General features: G+C 37.6%; 1 protein-coding gene across 10 annotated transcripts in view; it reads right to left on the bottom strand.

The window, feature by feature from the left end:
- Nucleotides 1-2,273: 2,273 nt before the first annotated feature.
- Nucleotides 2,274-21,288, bottom strand: part of ARHGAP12 (Rho GTPase activating protein 12) — a 76,242-nt gene continuing 57,227 nt past the window's right edge. For 3 of the 10 annotated variants that reach the window (XM_027686904.1, XM_027686900.1, XM_027686896.1), the window contains 10 exons: nt 19,784-19,906; nt 15,878-15,982; nt 15,422-15,520; nt 12,773-12,881; nt 11,667-11,786; nt 8,689-8,787; nt 6,534-6,611; nt 5,582-5,716; nt 5,200-5,302; nt 2,274-4,781 (listed from right to left, as the gene is read on the bottom strand). In XM_027686904.1, coding sequence (XP_027542705.1) covers nt 4,607-4,781; nt 5,200-5,302; nt 5,582-5,716; nt 6,534-6,611; nt 8,689-8,787; nt 11,667-11,786; nt 12,773-12,881; nt 15,422-15,520; nt 15,878-15,982; nt 19,784-19,906 — 1,146 coding nt within the window. In that variant the 3' untranslated portion in view covers nt 2,274-4,606. The remainder of the gene's footprint in view (nt 4,782-5,199; nt 5,303-5,581; nt 5,717-6,533; nt 6,612-8,688; nt 8,788-11,666; nt 11,787-12,772; nt 12,882-15,421; nt 15,521-15,877; nt 15,983-19,783; nt 19,907-21,288) is intronic. The other 7 variants (XM_027686905.1, XM_027686901.1, XM_027686903.1 and 4 more) reach the window with 4 other exon arrangements.

A 21,288-nucleotide genomic window follows, 5' to 3' on the forward strand; every position in this document is an offset into this window, starting at 1 on the left:
GAGTATCTTCCAATGCATGACATAAGAAATGACAGCTTTTAATTATGGTATTTATCTCTTTAGAGGACATCAGTTTCTTTCATACTATGAGTAAACAAACTATTCTGAACAGATTTGTACTGTGTATGCAAATCTAAAGTAGTTGTGAAGATAGTTTAGCTTGGAGCTTTATTTTTTTGTGTGTACTCTCACTTTTCAGCTTCATACATTTCTTTCCTCTGGTGTGCTGAGGCTGTAACAGTGCTTCTCATGTTCTGGTGCCACAAGGGTTGGATCTCAGATAGGGCACTCAATGTCACCAGAGTAACAGTCCCAAACTGAGAACACGTTTATTTTTGTATTGTGAAGATGCTGGTTGAAGCAACATAGTTCTTGACTCCAGCACTTAGGTGCTCGTATCCAGTGAAGCTGGACACAAGCACACCCCTAAGGAGTTCACACATAGAAGCCACTCCAGAAAAGCCAGAGAAAGCTGGGTACTGCCATTTTGTAACGTTACTTAACTCCACCTGGTTACAGAGCAAATTATCCTTAAAAAATATAGCCAGGCCTTCATCTGTATTGTAAGAAGTGCGAAACAAGAAAAAGAGAAAAGAAAAAACAACCCCAACCCACACTCTTGGCAGCCTGGCTCTCTCCCAGGTCTCTGGCCTGGATTCCTGCAGTTCTGAGTGACTGTTTCTTTGCTATCTTGCTTGTCTGTCACACCTGCTTTGTCTGGTTGCCTTCAGCGTTTTGCATTTACTTATTCCCACACTAAGGATCTCTCTCCCCTTCCCCAGCCAACTTTATTTTAGTGCAATAAGCTGCAAGATGAGGTTCCAAGAGAAATAAAACTGACACTATCCCTGCTTGTTCCACTTTGCAGTTCTGAGTTAGATGTATTCAACACATATATCTTTTATTTTTTCAAAGTAGCAGCCGAGTACTTACCGAACTGAATCCATTTGGGGAAGTTGTAGGAAACTAATATTAGAGCTGCCATTTAATTCTCAAGGCAATAAAAAGGACTGAGAGGCCAAGTTGCCTCTGAATGTCTTTCATGTTGGTTTGTTACACAGTGTGAGCTTGTTTTACAAGTGCTCTGTTTACAAGAATGCTGGGGGAGCTGGAGGGGGGGTGTGGGGATGTTCATTTAAGTCCCACATTCACATAGGGCTACTTTTGTAAAGGCCTGATCCAGTCCTACCAGCTGCTTGCCCACAAAACTTTGCAATTGTGGAGGCTAATTAAGATTCTTCAGAGGAGCTCTCCTCTCCCAGCGGCTGCAGTGGCCTCATCAGACATGCTGTCCCTCCCCCTGGGCCCGGCAGAATGCCCTACTGTGCTTGTTCTACGGTATGGCTTATGAATTAACCAATTGATTCTGAAAATATCATTACTTTAGGGCTAAATAAAGCTCTTTCCTTAAAGGGGAAAAAGTCAGGGTCCTTCATAGGAATAAACTGATACTGTATTACCTATACACTCCCTTCCCTCTGAGGCTGCCAGTTGAGGATTCACTTGCCTGGATACAATGGGTTCAGTACAAAGGGAATTTATCATGGATTTCTGTAAAGATGGGGAGGAAAGCCAGGGCCCAGGCAGTAAGCATGACCTATCCACTTGCATGTAAATAAAGCTTCCTGCAAGCAACTCTGATTAAAAAAAAATTAGTTTACATGAATTGACTCTGTATATTTGCCTTGTCTTTTTGTGTCCACTTCTCTCTCCAGCTTCAAAGTAAAGAGACCCATAACTGGTACAGATCAAGCATGTCTGCAAGTTGCTTGGTACTAATGCTGTGTAGCTGAACTACAGAGCTGAACACAGCTCCAGTGCTGGAGCAAACTCAGCTGGCAGCAATATATGATGTTGGCCCTCCACTATCTTTGAGTGCTTATGGCCTCAAAAATGTATATTCAAGCCTTAAATTGGTTTTAAGCCAAAACCAAATCTGATTTAGAGCCTAAACTGAGGAATACATAACATTAACTATGTTTCATCTAATACAAATAGCTTTCCCCTGCTGTGTCTGTGCAAACCCCTGGTTTTGAATATTTAAAAGAACGCTAACTGCAGGAACAAGACAAGAACTTTCAAGCAGCAAAAAACCCCAATGCGGTGACATACACAGTTTTAAATTGGTCACAACAAATGTACCATCAGATTGGACTTCATCCTCCTCCCAAATGTTTCAAGTGTTTACCTACACCTCTTTCGATTAAAAAGAATACACTCCCATCCCCAAACTAAAAATCAGAATATTAAGAACATTGCACAAAACCATACTATATATTTGTAATAACAAAATGCTTTATTTGGGGGGAATACAAGGAAAAGTGTGACATCCTCATTATCAAATTGCTTTAAAAAGGCATTCTTCCTTTGAAAAAGGTAACACTCGTACAGAAAAGGTGACCGGTGAACAAGCCCTCTCATTTAGCAGTGGGAATTCTTCCTTATTTTACAGCCAAGTAAGGATTTGAACAATGTACAACCACAGATTTCAACTTTGCCGGTATTTTCCAGTACCTTGGGACACGGTCGCCACTCAGCACTGCTCCGGTGTGATGACACACCGTGGAGATGGGGCTTTCACAGCTCTCACACAGGTCGCTTTGCAACAAACCACAAGACTTCACCATTACCACAAGAAGACACTGAGAAAGCCACAGGGTAACTAATCTTCTCGTTTATCTCCAAAAACTTTTCATGCAAGCCCTATGCTCACGAAATTCTCGTACCATTCATCTGATTACGCCTCAGTGCGTCACCACACATCCCCTCTGCTGTGAGCCAGGACTGTGTGTGGAAGGTACACAGCAGATCAAAGGCTACTGACATACAATCACTTCCTCAACGTAACTGCTTTCTGTACAGTAGGTTCCACGCTAGGATGTGTTTTAAAGACTGTAAATTTATATCCATAAATTACTTCTGCCCTCTCTGAACCTTATGTTAGAATTTCAGTTGTTAAAGAAAGGGACTGGGAAGTTCCTAAAATTGTCAGGTTATAAAGCAGGCATTCATCTTTTAGTTCAGCGTGACAAGTCTTTGCCACAAGTGGTATCCATCCATGCTAAGGGGTAAGATACATTGGTCTTGTTTAAAGGGGGTTCATGTTGTCTGAAGTGCGAATGGCAAACTCTAAAAGAACTATTGGTTTTCTTTATTCAGGTTAGACATAACAAATATGTCAGATACAGCAGTTAGTCTAGAAAAATACATTTAAAAAAATCTTCAGCAGACCATGCTCCCTGTAACAAAATCTTTCAAAACCAATTTTACAAATTATTCTACATTAATGTAAAAAGAAAATCTTAAATTTAGCATCATGGATTCCACCAAATATCTATCTATCTATCAAAACATGACTTTCACTATTTGTAGATGTTAGAATTCATAATACATTTTTCTAATGTATCCTGTACATATTAAATAACCTAAAAGGCTCCTCTTGTAGTGCATTAACCATTTAGCAAGCACACTCAGTATTTCTCCAGTACCATTTGCATTACAGTTATTTGCCTGCAAATGTAATTAACATCTAAAAGTGCACACAGTTAGATTCCCTCCCTCCCCATAACCTGTTTCCCTGCTGAAACTCAGACATCCACTGGAAACATTATGCTACTGTAGCTAATCTACCCATGATTAGAAATGTGTGACTAAAGTGTTCTTAAACTATACAGGGACTGAATTATATACAAGAATCAAAAGGACAGCCCGTATTTACATCACGAATGAACTTCCACTACCACAGCATTATACCATGAACTCAATACAGTGTTACAGTCGGTGTTTACTTAGGACTTCAGATTTAGATCAGTATAACACAAAACTTAGCTCAAGAAATACCCTGAAAAAATGAACATGTTTATTAAATATTACTTCTGTTATGCCATAAGACAAATATCCATTGCTGGATATTCTTACAAGTTCAGTGTTTGAAATAGTGTAATAGTGTGCTGCTCTATGAAGCAGCTAAGAACTTCTAGACAGGTTGCTGGGGAAAAAAAGGAAAGAAAGAGAAGTGAAAAAAAAACAACAGAAAAATGGAGGAAAAGGAAAAAAAAAAAAGGAAGGAAAAGGGGCAGCAGATACCAAGTGAAGCATTAGATTTGAATAACTAAACCAAACCGTTAGCGCAAGTCCAAGACAGTCACCACATGCAGAAACCCCTTGGAAAAGTGTCATAGAGATCTGAGTAGGTTGTAATACACAAGCTTAAGATGTTACTTCACTGAATATTTCCATACTATTTGGCAGGACTTTTCCCTACCAAGTGGAAGAATTTTGAGATTAAATTCCAGATTATCCAGTTTGAGATTAATGGCTTTACTCTCCAAGAACTCCAGTGTATGAACCTATATTACATTTTTCCAATGCTACTTGAAAAAGGCAAACTATAAACTTTTCAATTCACTTTTTACATTGAACTTCTCAAAGAAATCCAAAGTGTTGTCTTTAATTTGCATTAAAGTGGTCAAACATTTCTCCTGTTTCTTCCCCCCCCAAAAGTGCAAAAAATGAGTTGCTGCTTGGTCCACAAACATAAAATAATTCCTTCTGATGGAGTACTGCTGCCAACTCATCACTTCCAGCTTCTACTTCAAGAAAAACGTCAGCGTCCAAAGATGGAATTCAATTCCAGTAGAATTAACTCTACAATCTGATTCTGGTATACTGTGTGGACTGCTATGTTACCAGTCTCTTTCTCTGGTTTTAATAAGGTTGGACCAAAAACTATTGCTATACTTTGATAGGTCATTCGGTTCTTTTCTCCATTTTCTACAACTCTGAAAGAGAAAAAAATACACAAAAGGAGACTTATCAGTGTTAATAGGATGACAGAAAAAGACACAATCCAAAGCAAAAGACTAGTCATAGTATTTATTTAATGAGTAGTTTTGTTATTAGGACATGCAGCTGCTGTAATTCCCCTCTCTACAAAAGTTTTGTTTTGAAATGTTATTCCTGGTCCTCTCACAATCCCTCAAACATAAGGGCTTGGCAGTAAACATTACAACTATGAAGCATACTGTCTATTTGGTGCTCTGCAAGCTCATATGAAAACAGACTGACATATTGCTCATAACAAGTCCAATATAGGAAATAAAAATGCAGTGGAAACAGCCATCTAGTACTTTCAATCAGATTTTTTAGCTTTAAGAGAGGGTCAGCAATACGAAGTCTTTCCTTCTATCTCTTACTTACCTCTTCAGGTGTCTAAAGAGTACCTGCATAGTGTCCTGATTTGGTTTTGGCAACTGTTTGATTAAATCTTTAACAGCAGGGACACGCTGCCTTGGCTCTTGCTCTGCAAAAGGATGAGGTATACAAACAAAAATTCAGTATTTTTGTTTAAAACTTTGGCATAAAATTTAACAGGCTGGGAATAAAAGCCACGGTTTGCAGTGGCAATATGAGATAGGACACTGCCACCTCCCGACCGGCCCCTGCATTGCAGACAGGCAATTCCACGGTAGTTACCGCCGTTTATAACCAAAACATTCTTTTTATGTCCAAAATAATTAAAACAATTGTATGTATTAAGGAGAACTCGTACAAACACCACATCCATATTTTTCAGACTTACTAATTGCATTGACAAAGTCATTGAAGTGATTGTAAGTGAACAGTGGCTCTGGCAATTCTCTGAAAAACATCTTTAAAGCTCCTGTGATGACATGAATATCTTCCCATTTACTGTCATTCAAGTCCAGTTTCTCATCTGAGAGAAAAATATGAATAATTAGTGTTAATAATTTAACTATAAAAGCTTTTTTTTTTGTTTTAAATAAACTTAACTCTTCTTTTGTACTTATTGCTTTTAAAGCAGTGAAGACTTGCTCCATTTCAGCCCCTTCTGTAACCCACTCTGGGATATAGAGCTGTGGCAGCATAAAAAGGGATACAAAACCTCAACCACTACAGGCAGAGATGGGTAAACTCTGCCTACTGCACTACATGCAGCTCCTCTACACTCGCATTTTCCAGAAGGGAACAGGAGTTGCTGACATAACACAAAATTTTTTCCTGTCAATTAGAAAATGAGAGGTCAGATTATGGATGGGCTACTGTCCCCTTCCTAGTTGCACCAAACAAAACACTATGATTTTGCCAGATGAAAAGGTTTTATACACAGAGCATGGTGAAGAGGAGTTAAGCCCCTCCACACTAAAAGGCAGTAGCAACGTACAATCTTAATGCTAGTGGAAGGTTAACATGCTTGCTGTTTTTCCATAAGGTATGGAGTTATTTTGTCTGAATTAATCCCCTCTCCTCAAATTCTATTACCACCTTTCTTTAGAATTCTGTTCTAGTAATGCCTCTGTGAGAGGCATGAGACCAAGCCTCCAGGCTTTTGGGTTTTTCAAGTGGTGTATATTTCATACTCAGTTCCACAATTCTGAAGTAACTTTACTTTGAAGATGGCAGTAATTTCTCACAATATACTACAGTTATAGAGAAAATTTTTTCCTGAGCTTTCTATGAACTTCAACCATCTGAAAATATATGCAATTGTAATGCAGTTGGAGGAAGCTTACCATGGTTGACTGCAAATCTTAGCTTCTGTATCACTGCAAGATTGCCACTAATTCTGTATAAGCCGTCAATATCTAATCCTGAAACAAAGAGATAAATCCATTTTAATACCTCACGCATATTTGAATTCTGAAATCATTAGGTTGCTTCTTTATAGGTCTACTCAGCAAAATTAAAAACAAAACAAACCCACCTTGTAACAAAGGGGGGAAAAAAGTTAAACTAGTTTTTTTTTGATGGGCAGGGTTTATAAGAAGAGGTTTAATTTGCTGACATGGGTTTGGTAGGGCCAAGTTCAAAGTGGTCTCTAGAACTTCCTATGCAAGTATTAATGAGGCAACAGCTCCAAGTTTCCCCAATGAGACTCGTTATGTCTTGTTTAAGATGCTCTTGGTGGGTGGGCAGGGAATACATGGGAGTCCAACATGCAAGAACCAAGTATTTTGTGGAAACAATATTCAATTTTTTTACGTATAGTTAAGAAATCCAATCAAGTCATGCATAGAGAGCATCTCAAAGTTGTCAAGTGACCAGGTTTGCATAGACAAGGAATGCTGTGCATGCACAGAGCTACCCAACAGCCTACAACACTAAAATGGGTAAGCCCTTGCCTTAAAGGATTGCACACTCAACCAGAAAAGAAGAAAACTGTGTCTCTGTGGTTGTTACTGCAGTTACTCAGCAGTGATTAGGAGGTAAGGAATTTATTTAAAGAGTCACTTGAATGCAGCATGTGAGTCAGTGCCACTGAGCAGGTGAGTGTTGCCAGAATACCTGCAAGTCCCTGTAGCTCCTCACGGAGTTGTCTGATGCAACAGAGCACAGTTACCAGCACCATCTGACATATCCCTTTTCCCCATAATCCACTAGTCATTCCTTTACAGAAAGAACTGACTTGAAGTGTATTGGCAGTATGAAGAAGAGTTGGAGAAGTGGGGGGAAAAAGCTGTTCATTTCTGTCAGCTTCCCCTCAGGTATTTAAAAAAGGAAAACTTCTCTATCTTCACTGTAGTCCTGTCTTTAAAATAAAAAAAAAATAAAAAAAAAGGAACAAAGCAAAATAACCTCTTTCTTACAACCTGCAGATCACAGGTGGAATAAAACTTGCTGTCACAAGCAAGGTGTCAGTTTGTCAAACTGGAGTAAGGTAATGAAAGCAGTTATTTTTCCCCTCCCAGACCATAAGGTAACAGCATTGAGAAAGTGTTCTACAGGCTGCAACAAAATCCTAAATGAAGTTTCCATGGAAGATGTCTTAGAATTCACATGTATTCCCCCTGTAACACTTACCCTGATTCTCAAGAGAACGTTCTCAGATTAACGGACTGGAATATACCTGAATGATGATTATGGAGATGCCATAATCCCCTCTCAGTCATCTTTTCCAAGAGATAGGGCAATGACAACAGCAAGAAACAAGCAAGAAAACCAGCAGAAACTACAGCCATGTCAGGAGTCACAACCAACATATTTTCAACAACAATTGAAGATCTCCTTTACAGCAGACAGCCCAGAATGTCACATGTAGCTTTCAAAGTTTTCTCAGTTATTAGGTAGGAGACACTTATTTGCAATGAAAGCAAAGAAAAATTGAGTCAATGTGTGGGCACTGATAATCTCCAGAATTGCATAAAATTTAGCAGTCAGTGTAACCAGCTGAAGGGCATCAAACTGATAGACTCATCTTCTGGCAGTCATTGTGTATACAGAGCAGGAACACAGCCTCTTCCAAGAAGTTTGTTTCAAGGAAGTTTTAATAGAAGTGATTGTTAGCATGCTTAAACCTTCGAAAAATGAATGGTTGGTTGCATTTTGTTTCTCTCTTTTAATCTGAGAAGAAACTTGATGGGCTGAGCTCTTCTACTACTTCTTGTAATCCCTCTTTCCTTAGAGCCTTGCTGCCAGGAGGCTGTCCTGCCTTCTCATCAGCTTGAAATATACTGAAGCAGATCAGTTGCTCAAATATAAGATTTCCTCCCCTCTTCCCATTTTGGATTCCACCTATGTCCCCATTCTTGAAAACCCAATGCTAACTACAGATACAAGTTTCAGATTGTTTTCCCCAAATAACTCTACAGCATTTTAAGATTAAAACATTCAAAATTAGGTAAGAGTGGTGAGCAAGAGAGATTTGAAAACAAAAAACTTCAACCATACCATGTTCCTCAACATGCTCAATGCACAGCTTCACGAACTTTGGCACCGTGCCGTTTTCTCTTTGACACAAGCTGGTGAGATTTGAACCAAAAACTTGATCTGGAACCAAGTAAAGAGACTGATTTACAGTGGAACAGGGATCAAGTGACAGAACTAGTTCAGGTTAAAACAAACCTCTACAAAGAGCAAAGACTACTGGATAAAATTGTCACAGTATTGGAGTGGAAATAGGAAAGTTTTGAAAAGAGTTTGCAGCAGCTCCCAGCGAGAAAAAGCTCCCAGTAAGAAAGAGTGTCAGCAGTTACATAAATGTGAGCCTCTGAATAAGGAACTTTTGCTACTGAAATAATTTTAACCCATCAGGTGGTACTTGTAAGAGTCATACAGTTAATAATGTAATGAGAAATGCAATGGATTCAAACGTGTCCTGTTACACTCTATTCCTGTTCTGACTTCAAAATATATTTATTGTAATCTTTGTTAAAAATGTGAACAGAGATAATAAACTTTAACTAGAGTGAAAGCTTTAGGCATGTCTTGGGGAAAAACCCTATAAAATTTCTTTCACTGAACCTACTATTTAACACAGCAATATGGATCAATTTAATGTATAGTCTTCTAACATTTTTAAGTTCTGACATAGATTTGTAAAAAAACCTTTACAGAGCTCTGAATGGATACAAATGTGACCATGCATAGGCAAACTCTCTGCAAGGTCAGAATCTAAATATAGATATTTATGGTCAAAGATAAATTTGAATCTTGTTTTAAAAACTACAGAATCCAGGGGGAGTGTTTTCTATCATAAACTGGAGCAAAATCAAAAGCAGCTTGGGCAGAGAAGAGAATCTTGCAACATCTCAGTGAATTTCAGCAACGTTGATTCCTCTCATTTCAATTATGGTATCACCAAACCCTTTAATAGACCCATTTCTATGGCTTTCATCAAAGACGATCAAATAATAGATGGCCTCCTCTGTTCAGATGCATGAGACAGAGAAGCAAAGCTCACACTCTTAAAGGGAAAAAGGTTTTTGTTTGGTTGGTTTTTTAACCTGTTAAATAAGGTATGTAAGTGGCCATCTTCCCAGAATGAAGTATATCTTGCTTCAGAGCTTCTGCAGAGACTGCTCTTGCATTTACACCATGCACAGTATCTACTTCATTTCCATTTTTCATGTTTAGTAATTTAAGTAGATTCATTAACAACTCTTGCATCTTGACAACTGCTTTGGGAAATCCAAGCAGCACACCAAACCAATTACACAGTATGAAAATGGGCATTTAATGATATTATTAGTGTATACATATAAGGCCAGTGGTCCAAACCACCTGGAGCCCTGCTGCAGCTACTCATGCAGCCAGCTGTATAAGCAGAATCAGTAGCAAAGGACTGAAAAAGTGCACACAGTAGAAAGCCAGGCTAGCATGCAGCTGTGACAGGTAAAGCAGTGCAGATTAGGTAGCAGAAGAAAATAGTAGCATGTAACAAAGTGATTTGCTACAATTGCCTTTGACTTTATTAATTTCAACATACACAGGAATAATATTTTTTCTTCTTATCTCAAAAGTAACTTCTGTACTTTGGCTTTTCCATGTGACAAAACTTTAGCACAGTTACTTCTCCACTTAGTGCATGCTGTTTCAAATGGATTTTTTTTTCTAGAACTTTTCACTATTTTTTCTGCTCATACTGGGTTTGCCAAGCTTTCCATTTACTAAGCTTGTTCTGTAGCAGCCACAAAAGTACGTTGGTCTTTTAAATAAAGACTTCTGTATTCTTCATTCATGCAGCAAATGTAAAACTGTACAGTGCAGATCCAACTTTTAAAATTTACACCATGCTTTTAAATAAAAACAAACTCTTCATTCCTTAACATCTTTATTAAAAATCCAATCATTAGCACGCACATGTACAAATTAAACTTGGCTTAGTGTTTACTTTTGCTAATGTCAGAAGTTACGTCACTGAGCCATGACATGAATACTAAGCTGTAAAGCAGAGTAAAATGTCGAAGTTTAGGAATAATGCCTCCTTATCCCAAACAAAATTTCCATCATTTACAGTTATATTATATTTGCAGATACACAAATATATCAAACACCACATGCAACAGAAGCACACCTGTTAAAGTATGTAGTTAGGCAAATTACAGTAGGATTTGTTCTGGTATTTGCCTACCCATATGCTATTTTGACCCTAGTAGAGCACCATCTACAAGTCCTGCTAAAGCATACAAATAAATAAATAAATGAAGTTTTACAGTGAGTACCAAGTCAATAATTTACACAAACAAATCAACTTAAACCTGTGCAAATACTGTTCTCTGAAAGTTTCTACAAGCGTGACAAAAGGAAATCAATTCTTTCATAACTTTGATTCAAGAGTATCTGTAAGATCCATTGTTTGTGAAACAAAACAATGCATACATTCAAAAAAACGTTAGGGGAAAAATGTTTAAGTTAGGATTCCTTTAACCTTATCCTGGTTTGCCTAAATATCTCATTTCTTATGAGATGGTACAATTGTCTGGTTCCACACAGACTAAAAAACCCTGTGAAACAGGTGAGCACATGGACCCAGCTTTGTACCCAAAGGGCTTTTCTTTCCCTTACATGCACAAGTGATGGTCAGCTATCTGTAGTTTCCAGCTCAGAAGAGTGAAATGCAGTGCTTCTTAGCTATAGAGTCCGAGTCCAAATGGGCTCCTAGGCCCTCAATTTTCACTGCAGTTTTGCCAGCAGTGAGCTGAAGGAGAGCTCGTTGCTCATAAACCCCTGTGCAGTTTAATGGCTCGTAGCAGCGCTCAGAAGTACAACAGTCAATCACCAGTTCCACTATACATCCAAAACTTCTGTTAAACAAACTATACACATGTATTTTACTCTGGAACTAGACCATTTTAACCCCCATTTTACACATGAACTACAAAACTCAGCTTTTCAAATTATTTCCTCTGTTAAAAAGGTTCATTTACCCTTAATGTAGCCTTTTTCACGGACAGCTTGTAACGTAGGGCGCCGTGTGAGAAATTTCTTGAGCTTCGTTTTGGTCTTTTTCTGATCTGTGGAATCTATATTGCTAGGTGCTTTCACTGCTGAAAAGAGAAACACATTTGGCACTACTAGCCACAGAACCAACACTGCATTTATCAGCCAAAAAACCAACATCACCAAAAAAAAAAAAAAAATTAAGCTCCAAAATACATTAAAAAGCCATTCAAATTTGCAATGCATCCACAATTTTTACCTTAATTTTTTGGAACTCCTTGTAAATATAATCCAGTTTTCAAACCACTAAGACAACCCTGCCACAAAAAACCTGCAAAGCCAACTAGATGGTAGCTTACATAAGGAATTGATGTGGAATTTTAAAAATACAGCTATGTTTGCAAACCTGTCTTGCGTCTCATTAGGTTAGCAATTTTTGAAAGAAATAAATATTTTCTTGAAAATTACATATAAGACTTGGAAGGTAAATACAAAAACATTCTGCCTGATTAATTTTTCTGTGCACAGGAAGTTAATTTCTGCATTTTAAAGAAATTTAGCTCCAAAATCCTGAAGTTGTAATTAAAAATGTTTAGTTTGTCTAAATCAGCCAATATATCATTACCAACTTAGTGAAATTGCAGTTTAAGCTAACAGTGCAAATATTATAGATGCTGTGTCCCAGATAAAAGTCAAGTAAAACTATTATAATCAGATCAACAAAAGAATTCTTATTCAAAACTATTTACAAAAGTCAGATAAAACAAACACCTAATTAGTTCTGTGCATTTGACACCACCTCAAAAATAATTCATTTCACCACCACTTATTTTCCCATTTTTAATGTTTTATACAATAGAAGATACAGACATTTCACACTTGTTTTTAAAAATTTGATTAATAAAACATGGAAGAAAATTTACCAAATGGCACTAGGATGCAGAATAAACTACATAAAAACCTGTTTCCAAACCTGAGTAGTTTAATTTTTATCTGTCCTTTTGAATTCTTCCCTATTTACACATAATAATGAAGATGCAGAAAATGAAAACTGGCATTGCTAAAAACAATTAATGAAAAGATTTCAACTCACAACGAAGTTTCTTAGAGTCTTTATTCTCCTTCTCTTTCTCTTTGTCTTGTTTTTCCACTCCAGGAGAATCTGGTACCTCATCTTCTAATGGTTCATCAGACTCTATTACCTATTAGATTTAAGAAGATACATACACAGTGATCAGTTTGCCAGTTCACAGAGTATAGCATTAACACACAGGTTTCCTGTAGACAGTTCTACAATACATAACTTTTCCTCCCATAATAATATTCAGTTGGTTCTTTCCTGAACTCTAGGTGCTAAATGTATCTTCAGAGATGATACTATTTCTGGCAGAGTGAATTACTTCGAGAAACACTGTTTCATCATAAGGCTCAATAAAGAAAGTTTTGCTGGACACAGAACAAAGTACAACCAGCCCTTCACGATAACACCTCATTACATCAACCAATAAACAATAGAAATTATTTTTGGTTAGATTTATTTTCCAAATCCAATAGACAAACATCAGCTATTTAATGGTCTGCTACAAAAATGCCTGACTGATTAGAGTTGAACACTTCTAGAGCATTTACCTAATTTCTTATCTCTGTAACTAAAATTTTCTTTATAGAAATTAGGGCTACCAATTGGAAAATTTATTACCATCAAAACATACACTGAATTCACTTTGAAAAACTAGATGTACCCCTGCCTAAAATTCTTGTCCTGTATTACTGCTATCTCAGCATATTCTCATTAAACACTGTCAAGTGAAAGTGTAGATCACATTGAAGTGTGGAGGCGAGTAATCTGTACATCTGCAGCCTCATACCTATGCTATGTGCATGACTACACATCAGGAGATGGGAAAAGAAACTTCCTCGAGTTTCAGAACAACATATTCCCTTCCAAACCCACATTTTTTTCTTACTTCACTTCTACTGAAGTGAACTGGACTGCCTACACAGTTACCAAAATCTGACTGTAGAGTGCCTTCTGTTACAAGGAAGGACCTTTTAAAAATAAGGCAGTTGTGTACTCCAGAGCATTCAGTGAGTAGCAGCATGACTTCACTGACTAAGTTGCATTTTAACTCAAAGGGCAGGTGTTGGCTTTAAACACCTTCATTTCTTGTTCCTTTTCGAAAACTTCGGATAGCCTTCTTACACAAAGACCAATTTATTCAACTGCCCAATTCATGTCCCCAAGGATCCTCCACCATTCTTCATGAGGTCTTGAAGTTCTTTAGGATTCACATATTTTAAACCTAGTAACTGCTCTGGGAAAAAAAAATCACCTGGTATCTAATTTGTATTATGTAACAAATCTAATCAAATAACTTGGAAATTTCTGTATGCAAAAAAGAGCTGTCACATCCTTTGTAGGTAGCTATTCCTCTTGCACAGCATATTGCCACAACAGCAAAGGAGCAAAGAGAAAAGAATCTCATCTGCCCCTTCTTTTGAGGAAGATCTCATCACACTAGGAACTAGTGCCTTGGTCACAGGAAAAATATTCACAGCTACTATTACCATAAGCTTTCCAAAATTAAAAGCTGGCTTTAGATCTAATGGATATTTGTACCCAAAGCTTCAGTGCTCCAAGTTATCAGGTAGTCTGACATACTTTAACTTATGCCTTATTATCCTGAGTCTCTCGGCTACCAGCTCCCAGCAGTAATAACACATCACCATTTCTTCCAGAGTGCTGATAAAACTCTCCTTATTCGACTATTCACTTCCTCAACCTAACATGTAGTATCTCACTCACATCTCAGCATATCTCAGCCTTTTCATCTCCATTCACATTTAAGCAGGGAAGAAGTGGCCCCAGTGGTGTTACACAGGCCAGATGGAAGGCTGTTGCTGAGTCACTGCCTCGCCTGCCTATTAAGGGGTCATGACATTTTCATACCACAAGAAAGCAGATTAGAAACCTAAACCACGAGCACTCGGAAAGAAACTGAACTATTCATATTAGCCTGCTGTGTTTTGGTGGAAAACAGCCATATGTGAAAAACATCAGAGTCAAGAGAAAGGAAGGCCACTGAGTGGCATTGAAAGCAACATAAACGGAGATAATAGGCAGCAGCCAAGTCTGTAACCATTAAAAAATAAGAATACACATGAAGTAAAACTTGATATGAGAGGAATATTTTCCCCAAGATCTCCTCCAACTTCTTCTGAATTAAAAAATTGTTCTTCTTGTTTGGCAATGTCAAGATCAAATGCTCGTGCATTTTCTGATACTTAAGTAGTTGGCACTATGCAGTCAGACAGGAAGAGATAATACAGCATTTTGCCAGGACTTTTAATTTGCACTTTAGTGCAGCCTTACTAAGTGAACAGCACTATCAAATGCAGACAAATGTGTCACGAAGTATTCCCTCAACCATCCTCCCTGCTTCATTCCCTCTCTGTCAGAACCTTTCAGGTCACTGAGACAGACAAGTATTTGGCCATAAAAGCAAGTTCATTTCTGAGATGGAGGTCAGCCCACGCTTTCTCTCTCTTAATCCAGTGGACCATCTTTCTTCCTCTGCCACTATTAATTATATTTCACTCGTCACCATATCCTCAAACTCCTGCTCACTCTCAAGAAGATCAGTAAATGAAGATGTACATGGAGCATTAGAAGTTGTTACATCAATCAGTTTACTAAATAATATTACCTTGAAAATAGAGCCTTCATGACTCAAATACATACCTGATTATTGATGGTATAGTTAAGAACTTTATACCATTCATTAATAAAGCCATCATTATCAGATTGAATTAAGAGCTCAGTTCCTTGGCGGGTTTTTAGCTTTAAAGAAATAAAAACAGATATCATCAGAATTCATAAACACACTACAATTCAAAAGTGAAATTATCCAAATCAAATTAAACTTCTCCCTGGCATAACTTAGATAATACATAGCCACTCAAGAACACTTACAGTGAAAACAGTAAATAACAATCTGCTTAAAATTGAAAAGCCTATCCCATATAGAAATATTTAAAATGGACGTTTCTTGCAGGTACTAAAGACAACATATACATTTAAGCTGGTAGAAATGGATAAAAAACATTTTTTTGAGGGTTTGATTTTAATTTTAGAAAAAACCTCTTAACACCAATAATTGAAGTGCATAGATTTCTTCATTTAAATGAAATAATTCACCTCAATAACATTCTTTTTGCTGGATTTGTCCTTTGAGGCCCAGTCAATCAACGCCCCTTTGAGATCCACTGTAAATTCTGGCTTAGACTGATTGACACCAAACTTCTGGAAAAAACCAGGAACAATTATGTCAAACTTAAAAACAAAGAAATTCCTTACAGGTACACAATCTGGCAATCCCCTAAATACAACATTGTTATTTACAGTCTATACAACTTAACCCAAATACAGTACTTTGCCACAAATCAACAGGCATGATACCAGGAAAACAAAAAACCTTACACTGAACACCCTGTAAGCATATCTATTACAAGCTGCTCAAATTAAAGCCTTCAAAATTCCATAACTAAGTGCTGATCAGATTCCAGCAGAGCTTTATTCCCTATCAGAAATGGTAGAAGTCCAAACAGCGTTTGATTGTAGCTTGATTTTAATCAAGATAGTCACAAGCTTTAAACAAAACTAGCTAATAAGTAACTGAACAAAAAAAACCCCAAACATTCTGTCACTTAATCAGTGGTTGTATATAAAACCAAAAATCAAACCAGACAGTAGGTTTGCTAGACAGAAATCACATCCCTCCACACCGAAGAAACACTTTCAGTTTATCTACACATTTTTATTTATTATTTTTTTTAAAACATTTACGCCCCAATGCTTTTATATTTTTCTGTAGTTTTTCCATTGCAATACTGAGGTATATTCTACCAAGTAAGCAGAACTCACTGTCTAGCTACTAAACTAGCAAATAACCAAATAAACAGCAAACAACCAAAGCAATGAACAAAAAAAACCCCGGAACATTTAACCCACAAGTAACCCTTCAAACAATTTGGAAGCAAACATCAGGGAGCTATTTTTACCTACTACTTTTACATCTATGGTAGCTATCTAAATTTTTTTAAATAAAGTACTTTCACTAGGATTTCAACATACACCACGTAGCTTTGAAATGCAGTTCCTGAAGGAAATCAATTCAGTGGCCCATAAGAACAAAAAGCTTTAATTGTGAGTAAAATATGGAACAAGAAAAGCTCTAAGTCACTGAGTTATAGCACAGAAATTTAATGTTGTAGTTCCAGGGAAAGCTTGTAGCATTTGCTCCATCAGAAAGGCTCTTTCTATTCCTTTAAGAAGTCTTTGATGTGTGAATGCTGCTCCTGTGACAGCTCTGGGGGACCTAAGCCCCAGGACAAGCTCCTTGTTGCAAACACAAGTTTCCAGCCTGTACAAGAACAGCCATATCCAAGGGGAGAAAAAAAATGGTTCAGAAAACAGGACTAATCTGCTGCTTCTGATTAAATTCCCAGCATGGATGTTAATTAATGCTAATTGTGTTTTAGAAAGGCTGTTTACCACTGAAAAATCTCCCCGCCTTGAGTCCTAAGGGCAATGAAGTGTTGAATGGAAAGTAGCATCTTAACTTCTTTATTTTACCCCTGAAATATCAGAGAAGGGGAGTATTTCTAATTTACCCAATGCCAATTAGCACTTGGGAAAAAAAACCTCCACCACTTTTCCCTTTCTAACTTAAATCTCAGATACCTCAAATAAGAACATTTCTTGTTAATTATAGTAGAGCTTTTGAGAGAGGTCCAGCTCAGCAGTGGAGTCCACAGGAACAATCTCTGGGCCACTATGGCTCTTGCAACAGCTGCCTGTTCAAGAGAATGTCACATAACTGCTGCACACACAACAAAAGTGTCCCAGACGCACTTCCTGGCAGCCTAGATCAATATTGCTGCGTGTTGGAAAAAAAATCCAAATCAATTTATAGAGTTTGGCACTGGAGAGAGCAGGAAGCTGGTGCCAAAGTCCACTGTGGGACTGTGGGTGGGGAGGGTTTGCGTATGATTAGTTAAAAACACGACCCAGATGATGCTGAGCAGCACAGGAGAGGAGGAGAGGACCTGCTACAGGTGAAGTGAACAAACAACAACAGCAAAAATATGAGTCACTGCTGCTCTAAACAAAAGGAAAGCCCTCCAATACTTTACTTGCTGAACTCCACAGCTGAGAGATCACAAGCACTACCTCCAACACCTTTACACTCCACCCATCATTTTGGCCTGACTCCAGCATTTCAGAGAAGCACAGAAGAAAGCAAAAACTAGAAGCTAAGAAAGGGGAAAAAAGAAGAAGTCTCCCCCCACTTTTTCACTCAAATGGTGGCCAAATTGCTGCGTGAGATCCAAGGGTAGGTAAACCCATGCAAATAATTCAGCCTCACTGCAAAGCTCTTCTGATATACCAATATATTACATAATTATCACATACTTAACTTTTCTATTCCAGGACTTTTTAAGTTTACCATGCAGGCTCTCCTGTGAGCTTTCCTGTCAAGGCTCTTTTCTGTTCCTGGGTCTATGAAAATGAGATGCCAGCAGCTATTTCCCTCTTTGAAAGCTTCCAGGAGCAAGTCCTGAACAGGGCTGCTCAGACACTCTGCTTACAAAGGTCAGCTACAGGCAATTGAACCCTCCTGAAGCAAGTAGATTCTGCTGACAGAAGTAAAAGAAAGCCTTTCCCTTTGCAACTGCTGCCACACAGACATTAAGTCTGCTTTCTCAAAACAGTGTACTACCCAGTCAGCACCAGTCAGGATAAATTCAGCTCTTACTGAGCAGACACCTTATCCTTACCGGATTTCTCTTCTGAGCTGTCTTGAAAGTTTGGAAAGGGCAGCAGTGTGAGAAGGAAAGAGGGAGAAGTCTACATGTGGTGCTGCCAGCTGTCTTAGATATGAAGCTGTCCCTACAGTCACTTCTGACAGCTTTTTTTAAAAAGAAAAAACAGTCACAGGATGTGCTTATGCTGAGATAACTTTTGTTTTTCAGAAAGAATAGGGTGTTTTCTTTGCTGTGGATATAGTAGATGCTGTGCAGCTTAAGGACAGATGTATATTGACATGAATAAATAGGATAATTTTCAGAATTTTCTCTTAAGTCCTGAACACCTGCAGAGGACAAGCCACACAGTCTGTACTGTGACATATTCCAGCATTCTTTGGAAACAGAACTGGATGTTATTTATGGGAAGTCCTTGGATGTGCAAATGACACCTGGCTTTCTTGTAATTCTATTTCTAATTAGATCTGGGTGGAATGTTTTAATTCCAAGTCCTGCTCACCCAAGGATGGAGTGCAGAAAGAAAGCTGAGGAGACAGATGCTCCTTTGTGGCTGGTAAGGGAGCTTCAGAACTTACTTTTCACACTAGTATTAATATATAAATTCCTCCTCATTCACCTTGAGCAACAAGCTACCATATTAGCTACAAACATTTTATGATTTTCTGATAAGCAGCACTTCTGTGCTTGGCATCTAGACTTCAAAACATAACTACAGATGCTTAAATTATATATAAAAAGAGCCCTACAAAATTTACATCAGTTTTCTATATGTGGAATATAGCAAAAATATCTCTGTGCTCTTTTTCTTTCATCTCTTTATGCATAACATTTACATTTATGGATATTCCAGTTTTAGCTAAAATTATGAAACAACAGTTACATCATTGTATCAAAGTTATCATAGGCACCATACAAAGATTCTAAATTAGTTGTGTTAGAAAGAATCAGACATAAAATATCTGCTAGAAAACTAACCATATCATGCTGCTTATTAGTCAAGGCACTAGTGGTTCAAATAGTAGGCAAATTTGGGATTGTAATTCTGGCACCAATGAACCAGACACACTTTCTGCTTTGTTCCAGCAGAACAATTACAGGATTATTGCAATACACTTGTGTTAATTTTCCCCTTGGATGACTTTCAAAAACAGCAAACAAGATATGTGAGGTGTTATATGAAGTGTCAAAACTAAATCTTGGAAAAATTCAAGTTTACTTTCAGGATTAGTGGCAAATAGCCTTACAGTGACAAGAGGCATGCAACAAGAACACATACAGTGATAGCTGAAACTTGGGCAGAGTTTACATAGGTGACAGCAGGTCGACGACTGAGAGCATTTTTCCAAGAAGAAAGCAGCGAGAGCAAGAGCTCAGGAATTGAGCCCACTTGGCAAAATGACTTGATGAGAAAAAGGAAGAAAAGTGATGAAGTCACAAAACAATGCACAAAAAAAGAAGATATGGTTATATCAATCACTAGACGAATGCTAAATAAATGTTCTGCTTGTAAGATGAATAAGAAATGTAATTTTTTATGTCAAACTGTTAGACTTGACTTCACCTTATTAAAATATGCACACAGAACCAAGTTTGAGAGGGGAGGTGGAATTTTTAATACCCCCAAAAAATTTCCTACAGAGAGCAAAAAGAGTGTGTGCCGAATACCTAATTATTTACAAAGCCAACTGTGAGTATGCAGATACACAACATTCGGCCCTTGAAAGAGTTTCTCACTCAATATTTCCAGCTTCACTTTATTCTGTTTATACTGTTGATACTCCTTTTGCTGACCCTACTCTAATACTTCATAGTACACATAACTGACAGAGTCTCACAAAAATATTGTGACTATGGTACTTTTGCTCCACTTAAATCATCAAAAGAATTTATGTCTTTTTATTTTTCCCACCAAATGACTACACTTGGATGGTGTAATACAACTTACACTGGTGCCCCTAAACCATGCAACTCTGCTTATTGGTTATCTTTTATGGATAATTCATTTGGGCACACATCACCCATAACATTACCATAGCTTCATGAACACTTTGGCATTGTGTGTTTTAATGATATCAACATATAGCTGAAAAAAAGTTTTTTTGATCTACAGCTACATTTGGATGAAGACTATTAGTAGCTGTAATCGAGACTCTGGAACTTGACTAGTTATTCAGACAAAATGTTTTACTTTCTAAACAAGCATATTTACACCTATAAAACTAAAATACTTTTTGGATCCTTAGCTATAAAAGTAAATTGTAGAAGTCACCAAAATCCACTTCCTACCATAAAGCATAATTTACCTTCTCACATGATTTTCACCTCTATGTTTTTTCCTTCCTTTCTTTTCCCTCTGCTTGACCATCTTGGCCAACTGTACCCTCTCTATTCTACTCCAAATTTCATTTATCCATCCTCGCTCAATTTTTCCAACCACCCCTTCTGCAGAAGAGGGAAAAATATTATATTTACAGCTCTGAAGTGGATTCAATGCTATAGAAAAGAATTGTCAATTCCAATTCACTACCCAAAATGAAGAGCAAGAGAAAGTGAGCCAAGTAGAAAAATCAGTAAAGAACAGCAAGATAGCATTATTTTTAACAGGCAATTTTGCTGGAATTCATATGATAATACACCAAAATAACTAACACTGAATCTGGCCTGTCTTTAGTTATTGCAGGAGGTCCACAGAGTTTAATGTCAGACCTTCAAAAGTAGGTAAGTAAGGCACAGATAAAGAGCCATTTCTATACCTATTATTGTAGGAATGTAGCTGGATAA

The sequence above is a fragment of the Neopelma chrysocephalum genome, unplaced genomic scaffold, assembly GCF_003984885.1.
Source record: "Neopelma chrysocephalum unplaced genomic scaffold, ASM398488v2 Primary Assembly neopelma1_72, whole genome shotgun sequence".
Classification (NCBI taxonomy): Eukaryota; Metazoa; Chordata; class Aves; order Passeriformes; family Pipridae; genus Neopelma; species Neopelma chrysocephalum.